The following is a 16362-nucleotide window of genomic DNA, read 5'->3' on the forward strand; positions in this document are numbered from 1 at the left end:
TCTCAAGCGTCTCTTCTCCAGAGAGAATAAGTTCAGTGCTCGCAACCTTTCCTCATAACTAATATCCTCCAGACCCTTTATTAGCTTTGTTGCCCTTCTTTTTACTCACTCCATTTCCAGTACATCCTGAGGACTGGTGCCCAGAACTGGACAGCATACTCTAGGTGCGGCCGGACCAGAGTCTTGTAGAGCGGGAGAATTATTGTTTTATCTCTGGAGTTGATCCCCTTTTTAATGCATGCCAATATTCTGTTGCTTTGTTAGCAGCAGCTTGGCATTGCATGCCATTGCTGAGCCTATCATCTACTAGGACTCCCAGGTCCTTTTCCATCCTAGATTCCCCCAGAAGTTCTCCCCTCAGTGTATAGATTGCATTCATATTTTTGACACCCAAATGCATTATTTTACATTTTTCTACATTGAATCTCATTTGCCATGTAGTTGCCCACCCCATTCATTTGTTCAGATCTTTTTGCATGGTTTCCACATCCTGCGGAGAAGTTAATGCCTTGCTTAGCTTAGTATTGTCCGCAAATACAGAGATTGAACTGTTTACCCCATCCTCCAGGTGGTTTATGAACAAATTAAATATGATTGGTCCCAGCACAGAACCCTGGGGAACCCCACTACCCACCCCTGACCATTCCGAGTACTCCCCATTTATCACCACCCTCTGAACTCGCCCTTGTAGCCAGTTTTCAATCCATGTACTCACCCTATGGTCCATGCCATTGGACCTTATTTTGTACAGTAAACGTTTATGGGGAACTGTGTCAAATGCTTTTGCAAAATCCAGATACACCACGTCTACGGGCCTTCATTTATCTAGATGGCAACTCACCTCCTCATAGAAGGTTAATAGATTGGTTTGGCAAGAACGATTCTTCATGAATCCATGCTGATTACTGCTAATGATACTGTATATATAGTCCCTTCATATCATCCCCTCCAAGAGTTTACATACTACTGTATTGATGTTAGGCTAACTGGTCTGTAATTCCCAGGGATGTATTTTGGGCCCTTTTTAAATATTGGTGCTACATTGGCTTTTCTCCAATCAGCTGGTACCATTCCAGTCAGTACACTATCAGTAAAAATTAGGAACAATGGTCTGGCAATTACTTGACTGAGTTCCCTAAGTACCCTCGGGTGCAAGCCATCTGGTCCCGGTGATTTATTAATATTAAGTTTCCCAAGTCTAATATTCTGTCCTCTGTTAACCATGGAGGTGCTTCCTGTGATGTGTCATGAGGATAAACACTGCAGTTTTGGTTACTGAAGCCCCCCGATTCTCTCGCGAGCCCCCCGAGGAGAAGAATAAATTCAATACCTTCGCCATCTCCCCATCCTTTGATGATGCTTCCTCATTCTTTATGGGGCCAATATGGTCTGTCCTCCCTTTTTTACTGTTTACATACTTAAAGAATTTCTTGGAATTTTTTTTGCTCTCCTCCACTGTGTGTCTTTCATGTTCTATATTAGCCGTCCTTATTGCACCCTTACATTCTTTATAAAGTGTCAGTGCTGATGATGATCCCTCAACCTCAACCTCAACCTCAACCCATTTTTGAAGGCCTTCTCCTTTGCTTTTATATGCATTTTTTCATTGAAGTTAAGCCATCCAGGACTTTTGTTCGCTCTTTTAAATTTATTACCCAATGGGATGCATTGGCTAATGCCCTTATTTAATATGTTCTTAAAGCAAACCCATGTCTCCTCTGTGTTCTTTGTTCCTAAGATTCTATACCAATTTATGCCTTCTAGCAAGGCTCGTAGTTTAGGGAAGTTGGCTCTTTTGAAATTCAGTGTCTTTGTATTCCCCTTATGTTTCCTATTTGTGTGATTTATACTGAAGTCAATTGACCTGTGATCGCTGTTACCACACACAGACAAGCGGACATTCCGACAACAAAACCGTGGATTTGTTTCCGACGGATGTTGGCTCAAACTTGTCTTGCATACACACAGTCACACAAATGTTGTCGGAAATCCGGAACGTCAAGAACGTGGTGACGTACAACATGTACGATGAGCCGAGAAAAATTAAGTTCAATAGCCAGTGCGGCTCTTCTGCTTGATTCCGAGCATGCGTGAAATTTTGTGCATTGGAATTGTGTACACACGCTCGGAATTTCCGACCACAAGTTTTGTTGTCGGAAAATTTGAGAACCAGATCTCAAACATTTGTTGGCGGAAATTCCGACAGCAAATGTCCGATGGAGCATACACACGGTCAGATTTTCCGACAACAAGCTCACATCGAACATTTTTTGTTGGAATGTCCGATCGTCTGTACGCGGCATGAGTGTTTGGGAGCCCATATTATAGAGTTAATGCTAAGAGGGTGGTTATATGTTAGGAATAGGTTTGACTGTCAGAATTTGCTTGAGCATTGGGTAAGCGTCAACATTTTCTGCTTTCTCTGCAGAAGTGGAAAACATTTTTAAGAAGTAACCAACATCAGGGCCTACTTGGTAAACTCAGGGTTCTATAAAGGGATACTTGCTTCAGTAGCAGGCAACACAGTGGCTTAGTGGCAAACCCTTCTGCCTTGCATCACTAGGATGCCCAGTTCAAATCCTGGTCAGCCACTTATCTGCATAAAATTTGCATGCTCTTGCTGTGCTTGCATGGTTTTCCCCTGGGTATTCTGCTTTCCACTCACACCCTAAAGACATGTTCATAGGTAATTGGCCCCTATCAAAATTTGATCATACATGTGAGATAGGGATCTTTTGATTGTAAACTTCTGGAGGGCAGGGACTGATGTCAAAGTACAGTATGTAAAGTGCTGTGTAATTTGTCAACACTATATAAATACCTATAATAAATAATGTATAAAAACCCTGTTCTAGTAATTCCTTCATATGTAAAATCAGCACACTGATAAACCCCTGGTCTGTCCAACTATCACATATCTATCCATAAATTAGACCTATATTTGTTGCTATCACCATTATGAACATCGTTCTGTAATCTATTTATATCTCACAGATGGAAGTATTAGCATATTGTAATAAGGAACCTTTGTTTCCTGCGTGTTTGACCTCAATCTTGTTACCCAGGGCGACCTTCCGCTTACTGGTGTCTGGATTGTACAGCTTTCCACACATCATTTCACAGAGAGTGCCGCTACGAGGATAACCTCTCATTTAACCCCTATTTCTCTCCTGAATTGTGTCTGCTAGCTCCCTAATAACTTCCACATTTACTGCACAGCGTTACTAGCTGATGTTCCGTCCCCCCGTCTCCCGTAGCACATCCAGTGTTAAAATAAGAAGCTGGACTGTTATCTTGGTGGTAGTAATAAATAAAGTATTGTTAGAAAATACATTGTTAAAGGAAATCGTCATCTATGTTAAAAAAAAAAAAATTACACCATTTGTGTACAGAATACCTCCCAGAAATCTAATTTCCTACTCATGGGACTGGCTTCCTGCTCTTTCTAGAGGTCTGTGCAGAGCTGGAAGTTAAACTAGGGGTAACTCCTTTGTAAGGGTTTTTAATTTTTTTCTTAGATATTTTTTCTTAGATACTTTTTAAAAGAGAAATATCGCTTTTTTAAAAAAAAAATAAACATTTATACTCGCCTAGGTGGATGTAGCATCAATCCAATACATCTTTCTCCAGCTGCTTCGAAGACTGAGAACTGAGCGATAAAAGACTGTTGATCTCTCAGTTCTCAGTCTTCAGTGAGCAGAGAGCTGGTGACTGTCAACCACAGTCTCGCTGCTCTGCCCCTCCAGCGCTCACTGGAGTACCGGGCTATGCAGGGGATGGGAGTGGCTGGCTCTGTGTCCCACTTGCTCGCTGAGAGGCTGAGCAAGCTGCTGATCCAGGCATCTCGGTGGATCCCTACTGTAAAGTTGGGATCTTTCCCGAGCCCAGAAAGATATGAAAATTACTAGAAGTGATGGGAAATTCAAAATGTATGGTTGTCAGCAAAACAGAAGGTGAGAGAAGATCTTCCATGTACTATGTGTAGTGCCTTTCCATGTGCACCTTGCTGCAAAGGCTAGTTACTGTAGTACCTAGTGGAAACCCACACAAGCACAGCAAAACTTCATGCAAATGGTGTCTTGACTGGAATACAAACAGAGGACCCTAGTACTGCAAGCCAGAAGTGCTAACTACTAATCACAAATGGCATGGTCAAGCAAACATTGGTTTTCTTAAAGCAGAAGAAAATGCAAAAATATGCTAAAATGTATGCAAATTTGATCATTGTAAAGTGAACCTTTCCTTTACCCATGCAGAAAAAAGTAAGAGATTCACTTATCTCACCTTCCCCGCCTAGGAGTACGCAGTCATCTTTCCTTCAAATCCCAGCCACTCCATTTAGCTGCTGGGCCTGGGGAAAGAAAGCCCTTTGGAAACTCTAAACCAACTTGTTAAAGCTTGCATGGCTATGAACTTTTTCCATGGCCCCTAGTGACAGTACTGGACCAATCATGAGGCACTGTCACTTGAGAGAGGAGGAGTGGGTCACATGCCTACACATACCAAGAAGTACTGAGTGTTTCGATCAAAAAAATAATTTAGAATTTCTTCCAAGACATCTTTACAATGATACCTTAGAAGGAGTCTTTCATGAAAATATATGGTAGTTTCCTTTTATTACGTTTATGGCTGAGGATGTATTACATATGTCATGGTTGTGTAGCCAGTGACATATGTTCTCTGTCACCGCAATCAAAAGGGCATGAGCTTGTTTTGGTTATCGTCAGTGGCTTCTCTACTAAAGGTAATAGTAATCTCTGTGGCTCCTCTTTATTCTCCACTCAGAGCTGAAGTATAAGATTTGCATAGGGTTCTTTAAATTCTGCTGAAGTGCAGGATGTTCCTTTACATCTTATTTGTAGACCACCTTATTATTGACTGGAGAGGCAGCAGCAATCCTATCATTTGTTGTTTGATTTTGCAGATGTTGCGATCAGCTCTCCATTTGGAGGGGAAGATAGGAAAGGAAGAGTATTTATTTACAACGGGAACAGAAATGGATTGAACAAGGACCCTTCCCAGGTCCTAGAGGGGTCATGGGCCTCTGGCACCCTGCCGGCTGGATTTGGCTTCACCCTGAGAGGGGATTCAGACATAGACAAAAATGATTATCCAGGTATGATATGATTTATTCCATCTCTATTCTGCTGAGGAAGGTAATTCCTTCACTACATCTGGAAACATCATCTACAGATATGAAAGTCGGAAAAGAGTCTCATCATATAATTTGGGTTCTTGAACAACTTTAGTGAACGTTTTAATTCTGCTCTTGCTAACTTCCTGACTACTGTGGGCACTTTATCTGCCTACTCATCAGCCCAGCTCTATATTGAGCACATCTTGGAAATTGGGGAGACATGATATCCAATCAGGGCATGGCAAAAGGACCCAAAGGAACCAAAATTCTCATCACTAGGATATTGTAAAACCATTATTGTATACCATCTCTGCTTCAGTGTCATCACAAACCCAAAAACATATAGGAACTGCATTTCTGCAGAGTTAGGACTCATGTATACTGAATATTGTAAAACCCCAGCTGTAGAAAGCTGGAGCTGTATAATGAGCTTTGCAGCATTTATGCAGTAGGGGTTTTTAGCGTTTTTTTAGCTGTATCGTTTCTTAGCTTTTTTTTAGCAAAACTATACAAAAGCTTATGGCTCAAAAACGCAGATAAATGCAGAAAAGCCGTGTTTTTTTAGTGTTTTTCAGATTTTATCAGAGTTAGAGCGTTTTTACAAAAACTCCTCTTAAAACCCACTAGTTCTGCAGGTTTTTTCCAGTCAGAAACCCCCCCGCCAAAAAACGCTTATAACCGCCTATGTGAAAAATATCTAATGAGTCCTTAGCAGTCACTGAAAGATTTTATTTTACATCAGGCTCATACAAACCTCTTATAGTTTGAAGCTCTGTAAAGGGGGAGGAGTCGGCAACGTGACGCTACTGCATGCTGGGACACGGCGGCCATCTTTCTCGTGGGGAGAGGCTGTATACATACAAACAGGGCTTGCTTTTGTTTGTCAGCAATGTGAATGCAATTTCAATTGTTTTTGTCTGAAAAAATACTGTTATGATGTACTGCGCAATGAGGTTTATCTCCTTTTGTCTGCATGGGGTGACATATATTTGATGATTACCGCTGGAGGGTAATTTTTGAACAAAGAGAGTCACATCCAGGTTTGCTGCGTCCACTATCCGGTCTGCTGCCACTAAGTGTATGAAGATTAATGGGCTTCCTTCTTACCTGAGTTTACTTTTCATAAGCTGATGTGACCTTTGTGATGGCGGTCCACCACATGGGGAAGCGGCTGTATTGTAGGGTGCTGGTGACGGGTCTCCCTATTCCCTGTCTATGGCAGATTGAACTACTATTGAACTTCTGTTCCTGGATTGTCCTTTTGGGATTTAAAGCACTGCACACTTACCATGTATGTGTCACATTTACATGCAAGTAATACTGTCAGTAACTGGACCTCAATTCCATATTTTAACTACACAAAAACAAAATGATTTGCCATTTTTATTTAAAATTGACAACATCTTTATGATTTTCCTCCAGATGTTTTGCTCCTAGCTACATGTATGTGGAAAAAAATTTTTTTAACTCCTTTGAAGTCATACGGGTACTTAATAGAGGTGGTGCTGATGAAGTGATTCAACAGACTTGTAAAGGGTGTAGTGGAACATATTGGGCAGTTCACTGGGAGGTCTGTAATCAACAGTTAAAATGACCCTGTCGCTATACAAAAGTTGCTAATCCAAGCTATGTTTGCAGAAGAAATATGAATATTCATCTTTCCTGATGTCCACACCTACGAACACTTCTCAAATCCTGAGAAATCTTCTGCAGACAAGCTGACACTTCTGGGGGGGGTGGATTTCCTGGGTTCCCTGTAGCTCCCAATGGTTTCTCATGCTGAGCTCCACCCATTATAGGATTCAATAATCATGTAAAGATCAGCAGGTGGAACCAATAAGAGCAGCAGTGGACCCATAAGATTGACATTCCCAAATGTGGGAGTGCTTACCTTCTTTTACATGTTTGGTTTGGCTTAGTTGTTTTTGTATAGTGACAGGGTTGCTGTAAGGAGCCCTGGTCTAGATATGGCTTTTGGATTTCTTTGGCTTACCTCAACATGATCCCATCTATTTTAGAAGGGTAAAAAAATAATTTAGTCAAATCAGTTGCTGATAATTAAAAAAATGTATATTTAAAAAATATATATAATAATTGGCAAATAATTCATAATCTAGTGTGTGTGTTTTTTAAAACTGGGGCCTCTTATGGAATTGTCCTGCTCAGTTCAGCATTTGAATTTGACATTCTGGGTGTAAAATATAAAATATTACGCTGTCCACCGTTCATTGAACAGGTATATTTTCACTGGTATTTCAGTATTTATTATTTTTGTGCTAATATTCTGCTGATATCATCAGATCTTTTTCCTAGCCTCTCTGTTTGGAAAGAGTTGGAATTAAATTTCACTCTTATTAATGTCTTTAGCATCCCCACTTTCCAATGAAACCTGAAAAGGAAACTTTAAATTATTTTCATAAAGATCCCTTGTGTAAATCCAATAAGCTAAATGTTTGACATACTAAAATTGATAATTTCCTCAGTACTATTATTTGATACGGCAGTGAGCAGTATTTATTTGTTCTAGCAGGTCTCACATGACCTTCTCTAGTAACAGGGTTGTAATCTGTATTCCCATATCTGACTGTTGGCTAAACATGGTAAGTAAGCCTGCGGCCACTTATCTGTGGGATATAAGAGATCAGCCATAGACCTATAGATGTAACACGATGGGCAATTTCAAGTCGAAAATTTGTGCGTCTAAAGCCGTGTACACACAAGTGGAATGTCCGACAGAAAAAGTCAGACGGAAGCTTTTCATCGTATATTCCGATCGTGTGTATGCCTCATCTTTTTTTAAAAAAAATTCTGATGGACCTAGAAATAGAACATGTTCTAAGTATTTCCGATGGAACCAATTCCTATCGGGAAAACCGCTCGTCTGTATGCTGTTCCGACGGACCAAAAACGACGCATGTTCTGAAGCAAGTACAAGACGGAAGCTATTGGCTACTGGCTATTGTACTTCCTTTTTCTAGTGCCGTCGTATGTGTTGTACGTCACCGCGTTCTGGACGGTTGGACTTTGGTCAGACTTTGGTTTGACCGTGTGTAGGCAAGACCGCTTGAATGGAATTCTGTGGGAGGTCCGTCGGAGAAACCTTCGAAGTTTATTCCGACGGCAAAACCGGTGGTGTGTACGCGGCATAAGATTATTTAAACCAACAGTTTTTCTATTTCTGGCTACTGATCAATTTTGCATTCAATCAATTGTTTGGTCTAATTTCTTTCACATATAGAAAAATTGTCTGATTTTGAAATAATGGTTCATTTTGTTGGCATCAATGCAGCTGTTGACTCTCATTGTCATTGGGAGACATTGGGGTGGATTTACTAAAGGCAAATAGACTGTGCAATTTGCAAGTGCAGTCTAGTGAATGTGTTGGAACTTCACTCTGTAAAGAATACCCAATACACAATCTATTTGCGATTAGTAAATCCACCCCATTGTCACCAGTGGGGTTCTGTGCAAGATCAAGTTTGGGAGCCCCGTTCAACTATTGCCCAAGTGCAAACACTCTTCTAGTGTAGATAGATTGATCGATGCAATAAAGAGTAGACTTTGCTACTTGCCACTTAGACTCAAACCCAGTATAAGTGATGTCAAAGGCACATCTTAGGTATGGAGTAATGGTGGTGCTCTCTGCCAGACACCACTTGGATATTACAAACTATGAGCTTCTTACTGTTCCCAGAAGCAGAAGGGAGTTCCAGCACTCGCCCGACCCACAGCAAGACTAAATGGACCCCTAAATCCCTCAGGCCCTTGTGTGGCCATACAAACCGTAGGTCTGGGCCCCTGGGTTTTTGGAACTGTCAACTCTACAGTTGGAAGACCAGTATTAGATGGCCCTGAACTTAAAAAAATGATCTGACATAGAATTATTTCTCAGTTTTCCATTGGCTGAACAATATTTGTGCATGTCCACCTTTCCTTATGTGACATCATTACATAATTTTCAATATTTCTATTACATTTTTTTAAGGTTTCGCTTTGATTTAAATGTCTGTTTTTATTTTCAAACTATACAAACATGAGAGCAAGAAACTGCATAGTGGCGGTATTGTCAGCAATATATACAATAATAGTAAAAGAAGGTGATAGATGATGCCATAGGTTTAACAAAAAAGTCACATTAAGTTCATGACCAATTTAAACCACTGGGTTCATCACTGAACCCTATACGTTACTTCTGAGAACATTTTTCTCTTACAGTAAGTACAGTAAGTGTACACTAGTACATTATTATTTACTATACCCAGGATGCTATTCTCTTGGCCTTTAGTCATTTTAATTTTTAATGCTATTGCAAAAAAAAAACATCCATTCATTTTTTTAAAATTAATTATTGTTTTTGCTGGTACTACGTCAAGAATACAGCATATATAAATTGTGCTGTCAAAAGATTGCATAAAGTACTGCACCCCTATATACAGTATTGAACTGCCAGTGTCAAAATAGCTTCATGGGGCTTTCATAGTGCTTATATACACTTCAAAACCTCCAGGAAAAAAAATATAACTTTGTTTATTTGCATCTTGTAATAAACCATGTAGGAATACATTATAGTTTCATAAGGATTATGAACAATAAAATGTCATCACAGACAATCCCCCTCCATATAGAGAATACCACTTGAGCGGCCACCTTACTTTGTACAAAACATGTATCAACTAGTCCAGGAGTTCAATTTATTTCATTTTCACAGATGTTTTTTTGCTATATGGCACTGCCTTACTTTAACTGACAACTGTACGGTCATGCAACATTGTACATAAATGAAATGTATGTCCTTTTTTCCCCAAAATATAAATTTCCCACAAATAGAGCTTTCTTTCGGTGGTATTTTATCGCAACTGGATTTTTTATTTTTTGTGCTATAAACTAAATTTAAAAAAAAAACAACAAACAAACAATATTTTTTACTTTCTGCTATAAAACATATCCAATAAAAAAAATAAAAAAATCCAATTTCTTTACAAATGTAGGCTGATATGTATTATGTTACATATTTTTAGTAAAAAAAATCCGCATATATTGATTGGTTTGCACAAAAGTTATAGTGTCTACAAACTATGGAATATATACTGGAATTTTTTTTTTTTTTTCAAAAAAATGTTATACTAGTAATGGCAGCGATCAGTAACTTCTAGCGGGACTGCGATATTGCGGCGGACAATCTGACACTAATTGACATTAAAGGGGTGTTCCGGCCATTTTTTTTTTTTAAAGTCAGCAGCTACAAACACTGTAGCTGCTGACTTTTAATAAGGACACTTACCTGTCCAGCGAGCCTGCGATGTCGGCCCCCCGAGGCCGATCCGTCCATCAGATTGGCTGCTGGCGCCGCCATCCTAATTAAGGGAACAGGCAGTGGAGCCTTGCGGCTTCACTGCCAGTTTCCTACTGCGCATGCGCAAGTCGCACGGCACTTTGTGAATGGCCCCGTTGTTTTCTGGGACACACACATGTCCCAGAAGGCAATGGGGCCGCTCGCCGAAGAGGAGGAAGCGCCGTGGAACAGGAAGAGGCAGATTAGGAAGACTGCCTAGCAACAGGGGTTTTAGGTAAGTTAAATTTTGTTTTCAAATGTTTTTTTTTTTATTTTTTTAAAGAATATTGATGCACTTTTTTTATTTTAGGGTGGCCCTCCACTTTAATACAGTGACACTAATACAGTGATCCGTGCTAAAAATATACACTGTCACTGTACTAATGACACTGGCTGGGAAGAGGTTAAACATCTAGGGCGATCAAAGGATTTAACGTGTGCTTAACCAGTGATTTTGTGTACACAGTGTGCTACTTTAAATAAGGGATGTGCTGGATTTTACTTCCTGCTTTGCAGGGAAACAAAATCCAGCACATGCCCGCTGACAGGATGGAGCTCTGCATTGTTTACATAAGCAGCGCACTGTCCAGCCTGTCTCCCTAATGATCAGCATGCTGGTGGACATCCATTGGCCGTCACGTGCTGATTGTGACTAATCAGAGCAGAAGCAGTGCACTGGCGGCACACTTGCGCCCCCTACCCAGAAGTGCAGAATCACATATATATATATATATATATATATATATATATATATATATATATATATATGTGTGATTCTGCTCAGAATGGCCACCTTGTAGCAGTAAATCTGCTATAGGGCACTCAGAAAGTGGTTAATAAAGGTTAGTTTATCTAAATCTCTGGACCCGGGATAAGACTATTCTACTATTCTAGGTTGCATTACTAGAGGGATCACCAGCAGGAGGAAGGAGGTCCTGATTCTCCTATATAGATCTTTAGTTAGACCTCTTTTAGAATACTGTGTCCAGTTCTGGAGACCTCACTTATAAAAATATATTGATCAGATAAAATAAGTCCAGAGACGGGCAAATAAAATGGTGAAAGGTCTGAGGGAAAAGACATATCAGGAAAGACTTTAAGAACCTGTTATATGTACAGTCTGTAGGAAAGAAGGGAAAGGGGAGGTTTGTATGAAACTTTTAAATACATCAAGGGGGTGAATAAGGTTCATAATAATGAGGACAGTATTTTCAATATGTACCCGAGAACACAGGGCCATGACCACAAAATTGCAGAAGCAAAGTTCAAAACTAATCTTAGAAAGTATTATTTTACTGAAAGGGTAGTTGATGCTTGGAATAGACTTCCAGCAGTGGTAGTGTGTCAGTAAACAGTAAGTGAATTTCAAACATCATTGGGACAAATCTAGATCTATACTCAACAGACCACTTTGACTTTTTTTTTCTGCCATCATTCTTCATTGTTTCCATGTGTCTACAAGCCAAACTCAAAGATCATGTTATTGACACCAATGTTGTTAAATGTCTGCAGCAATGCAAGTTAACAAGAGAAGAGATGAGCTCCCCCACATTCTCGTGGGGCAGCTGATTTGCAGAAAGAGGTTAGGAAGCAGCAATTTCACAACAAGGGTATTTTAAGGCATTTCCTAGAAAAAATAAGCAACAACATGGATTGGTACAAGGCTTAAAGCGTTAACCCCCCCCCCCCCCAAAAAAAAATTGGATCCTGCTTCTTTAAAGCATGTTATACAGCACAGTGCTTGAGCTGTGTAATTTGGCCCCCTGTAACACCTGTAATACCTGGCTGATCCTGCCAGTTTCTGCCCTCCCCTTTGTAAACTGACCACGGTCAATCATGGCTGCTGAGCCTGACCTCGTGGTCAGTTTATGTGCCTCCGTTAGCTGCAGCTCTTCTGTCCTCCTATGTGCTCCTGTGTCATCCTCTCCCCTCCCCTCCCTGCCTGTCTGCCCGTGTGTCAGTGCCCGCCCCCGCAACTCCTCATGCTCTCATAACAGTTTAAAGTTTATATAATCCTGCTGGTTCCCTAAGACCGCTGCCCCTGTCTCTGTGCTTTATTAAAAAATGCCTCCTTTACCGGGTTTCAGAGCGACTCCCCTCGATCACGTGACCGGCCGGCTCTCTCTCCTCTCCTCCTCGCGTCGCAGCAGAGAGGAGACACAGCCAGTGACTTGATTGCAAGGAGCCGCTCTGAAACCCGGTAAAGGAGGCATTTTTTTAATAAAACACACACACAGGAGCAGCTGTCATTGAGGAACCAGTTGGATTATGTAAAGTGGTAAAAGTGGGTTAACAAACACTTTAAGGCTGGGTTCACACTAGAACATGCAACGGCTCACAGCAGGAGTCCGGTGTGTCTCCATTCACCATTTCAGGTCCAATTTTAGCCCGAATTTTGGCCGATTGTGACTGGCTCCATAGAGAGCCAGTCACAATCTCCTGCTATGCGAATTGGATGCAGGGAAACCCGCATCTAATTCGCTTAAGTGTGAACCCAGCCTTAAAGAAGATGAATAGGTAGGTATGAGACTATTTTTAGCCTTTTTTCCTATTAATGTATTTATCTAATAGATTCATATTGCACCCGGGTCATGATATTTCTTATGTAGACATTCAAGAATACAGAGTAGCCATGTGAAAGTTTGGCCAAATCCAATATTTGTACTTGTCTAGCATTCCTTTTTATTATTATTAAATTAAGTAAATTACTAACCTTGTCAAAAGTTACTTTAAGAAGTCCCAGACATATTCTGTGACCATATAAAGGCAAATGTCTGCAGTATCAGTATTTCAGTAGAAGTCATTATTATTATTTTTGTATGATAATTACTTTTTAAATGAGTCTCAGATTTCCCAGGGAATTAGCAACAGTTGCTGTCACTGGAATGTCCTATTGTTAGTTTCGTGATGAATGGAGATAAGAAGTTCCGTGGAAGAAAAACTGCGCTCTTTACCAACCTATAAAAAAAACGCACGTCAACTCACACAGTGTGAACGGGCGTTAAGATTAGCTGCTCAATTTACAAAGCTTTAACATAAGGATAATTTAATCGTGTAATTGTAATTTTGCAAATCAGCCTCATTGAACTCAGCTGAAAAAGCAGTTGATTTTTGTAAAATAAGTATACTTACCCTGTGTGTTAGCTTTGTGAATTGAGCATCAGGCCGCTAGATAGAAAAAGTGTGCTGCCCATGCCAACCAATCATCTTCCAACTGTCATCCTCTACTGAGATGAAGACCACACACCTGATTGTTTTTTGTAGGAAACTGCTCTGCGTGCACCACTTTTGTAAATAAGGCCAACTGTTCTACTCTATAATAATAAACTTTGATCAACACCTGTGCTTAGCAGACACAACACTGAAATCTGTTTCCTTGTAACTAGACAAGCCTGAGGCCTGATCTGTGAAAATCGTTCTGCTTTTGGACACTTTCCATCAGGCAGGAAGCATTTTCCACTTAGTACATGGGTTTATGCGGACATGTCATTTCTAACAGTCTTCGATGTCCGGTGTGATTCTTGGCTGCGTGCTTACAACGCCTATGGATATAGAGGCACAATCTGAGAATAGTCATGTTTAATTGATAGAATTTCCCTAGAAATGCTTTAAAAATACCAGATGGTGATGACTTTATGTGTTACCCTCTATGGTTTGGAAAGATCTGCTGTAGGGAGATGCAATGAAAAGCCACAGGAAAGTGCAGTAAATTGGCTGTCTGTTGATGGTGGAACGTCTCTTGTGTTCTTCACAGTGACCCTTCCCCTTCCTGCCTATTCTACAAGATTTTGTGGTTTGCTCCAGAGGTCAGACCCTGCCAAGTTTCTGTCATTTTTTTGTGTAATGAACACTGAAATTTGTTATAATTTTAATATTTGTTAGACAGCCCACAGGGCAAGTTAACTAGGTATCAGTGAGTTATTTGAAGCTGAATTTATGTTCTCACATTCAATTGAATTCAAATTTAAAGTAATAACTTGACAATAACCATCTTGGACTAGGAGTTGACTGTTTTAAAAGAAGTCTTATTGAATTTTCGGAAATACAGAATAGAAAAATTGGAATACAGTGCAGGCTCAGAACAACACCAAAGGGATCGAAGCTCTGCACAGTCAAAAGTAAAGAGGATGTGGGTATGAGGGTTGTGGGGACATTTCATGAAAGGACACATACTACAGATTTGTGGCGCCACAAAATTGATAAGCCCTTGAGGAGTCCTCTGTCTGTCAGTCAATACTCGGCAACCTGAGACAAAAGGGGGGAAAGCTCACTAAGTTTCAATAGGCTGAGCAAAATAATGGTATGTTTACAACGTTTGGTTGTAGTTACAGGGAAAGAAGGAAGTGGTCAATGCTCAGGTGATCAGCATGGTCCAGCCATTGGCCCCAAACCCCAAGGTACCTAGCATGGGTGACTTTGATTTGATCTCAATTCAATTCAGCTGACAGCCCCAGGAATGTAACTTGTGCTAAGATTATATAAAGGCTGCCACTGGTGGCCTCTTATGAAAATGATTCCTAAAAAAACACACACTAGTGCATTTTTTATTGTAAACTATTTATTAATAACATGAAAACACATTTTATACTCACAAACACAATTGTATGTAAGCTCATCCATAAATCCCAAAACCAGAGACGTCAGATCCACTGCACATACTCGCCTTAATGGGAAGAAGTCATTTAGGTGTACTACAGAGGGTTCTGATGAAGAACATCCCTTGAAATGTGTCAGTCATAGTATGCCTCAATGGCTTCTTCCCATGAAAGAGAGAATGTGCAGTGAATCTGACATCTCTGATTTAGGCTGGTGTGCCCTCTTTCTGTTGTTTCTTAGTTAATTTCTATAAAGGCTCCTACAGTCCTAAGAGGGCAGCAAAACATTGTGGCCTAATGAATCTCTGGAGTGGAACAGTGAAGGTCTATTGGTTTCTGAACACCACACTTGAGCGCAGAAGATTTTTCTTGTTCATCTGTTTGAAAATGATTCCTGACTGGCTGTCATGCTGATCCAATGACTTCAATGTTTCCTTAATCACTGATCCAAAATAAATATGCAGTCATTGAAGCCACAGCAAGGTCCTGACTTCACTGGTGGCATATGTGTCAAGAATCAGTGACTCATATGCATTCAATGAAGTCAGAGGATCAGCAAGACAGCCAAGGAACTTCAGGATGGCAGCATTGGCAGCCCACATAGATATGTGAATATATTGACTAATTTATTAAGGCAAAGCCAAGAGCAAAAGTAAGGTTCAAAGTTAACATTTTGCTCTTCACCTTTTTGAAATAGAATCAGAAATCAGAAAAATATTATCATTTTACAATAAAGATCATAAAATGAGATGTAGGTGCAGCCCCCTCATAAAAGGCATAACATACCTCACATAACCCTATCTTCATAAAAACAACACACATACAGTATAATAAATACACACTACGTATTTCATTTACCAAAAAAAGCCTAAATCAGATAACTATGTTAATGTCATTGTTTACATTTCATTTTTATATTTAATATTGCAATATAGTCTTCAGGGACCAATCAGATTTTAGCTTTCAGCTCCAGAGGGGGGATCAGGGAAAAGTGATTTGTGTTCCTCTGCTATTGGCCACTGTGATGTAAAAGTGGATTATTGTTTGCCATTGTAAGAGTTTAAAGTTTATTTCTTTTGGATTCTCCCCCAGATCTCATTGTTGGAGCCTTCGGTGTAGAAAAAGTAGCAGTTTACAGGTAAGTTCTACAAAGCCCTTACAAAGCAGCCTACAGCTCAAATCTAATATCTTGCCAATCTGATGTAGTACACGCATTAACATGTTAACGTGTGTTGCGTTAAGTCAGCCCTTTCATTTGAATGGGCTTCCAACGCACCAAAAGACACACCTCCACTACT

The 16362-nt window shown here is 40.1% G+C and overlaps 1 protein-coding gene across 1 annotated transcript in view; it reads left to right on the forward strand.

Moving 5' to 3' along the window:
- Positions 1-16362, forward strand: part of ITGA8 (integrin subunit alpha 8) — a 239603-nt gene that overhangs the window by 111304 nt on the left and 111937 nt on the right. Inside the window, exons 13-14 of the mRNA XM_073629668.1 lie at positions 4925-5116; positions 16157-16202. Coding sequence (XP_073485769.1) covers positions 4925-5116; positions 16157-16202 — 238 coding nt within the window. The remainder of the gene's footprint in view (positions 1-4924; positions 5117-16156; positions 16203-16362) is intronic.

Source organism: Aquarana catesbeiana, linkage group LG05 (assembly GCF_042186555.1).
Source record: "Aquarana catesbeiana isolate 2022-GZ linkage group LG05, ASM4218655v1, whole genome shotgun sequence".
NCBI classification, from domain to species: Eukaryota; Metazoa; Chordata; class Amphibia; order Anura; family Ranidae; genus Aquarana; species Aquarana catesbeiana.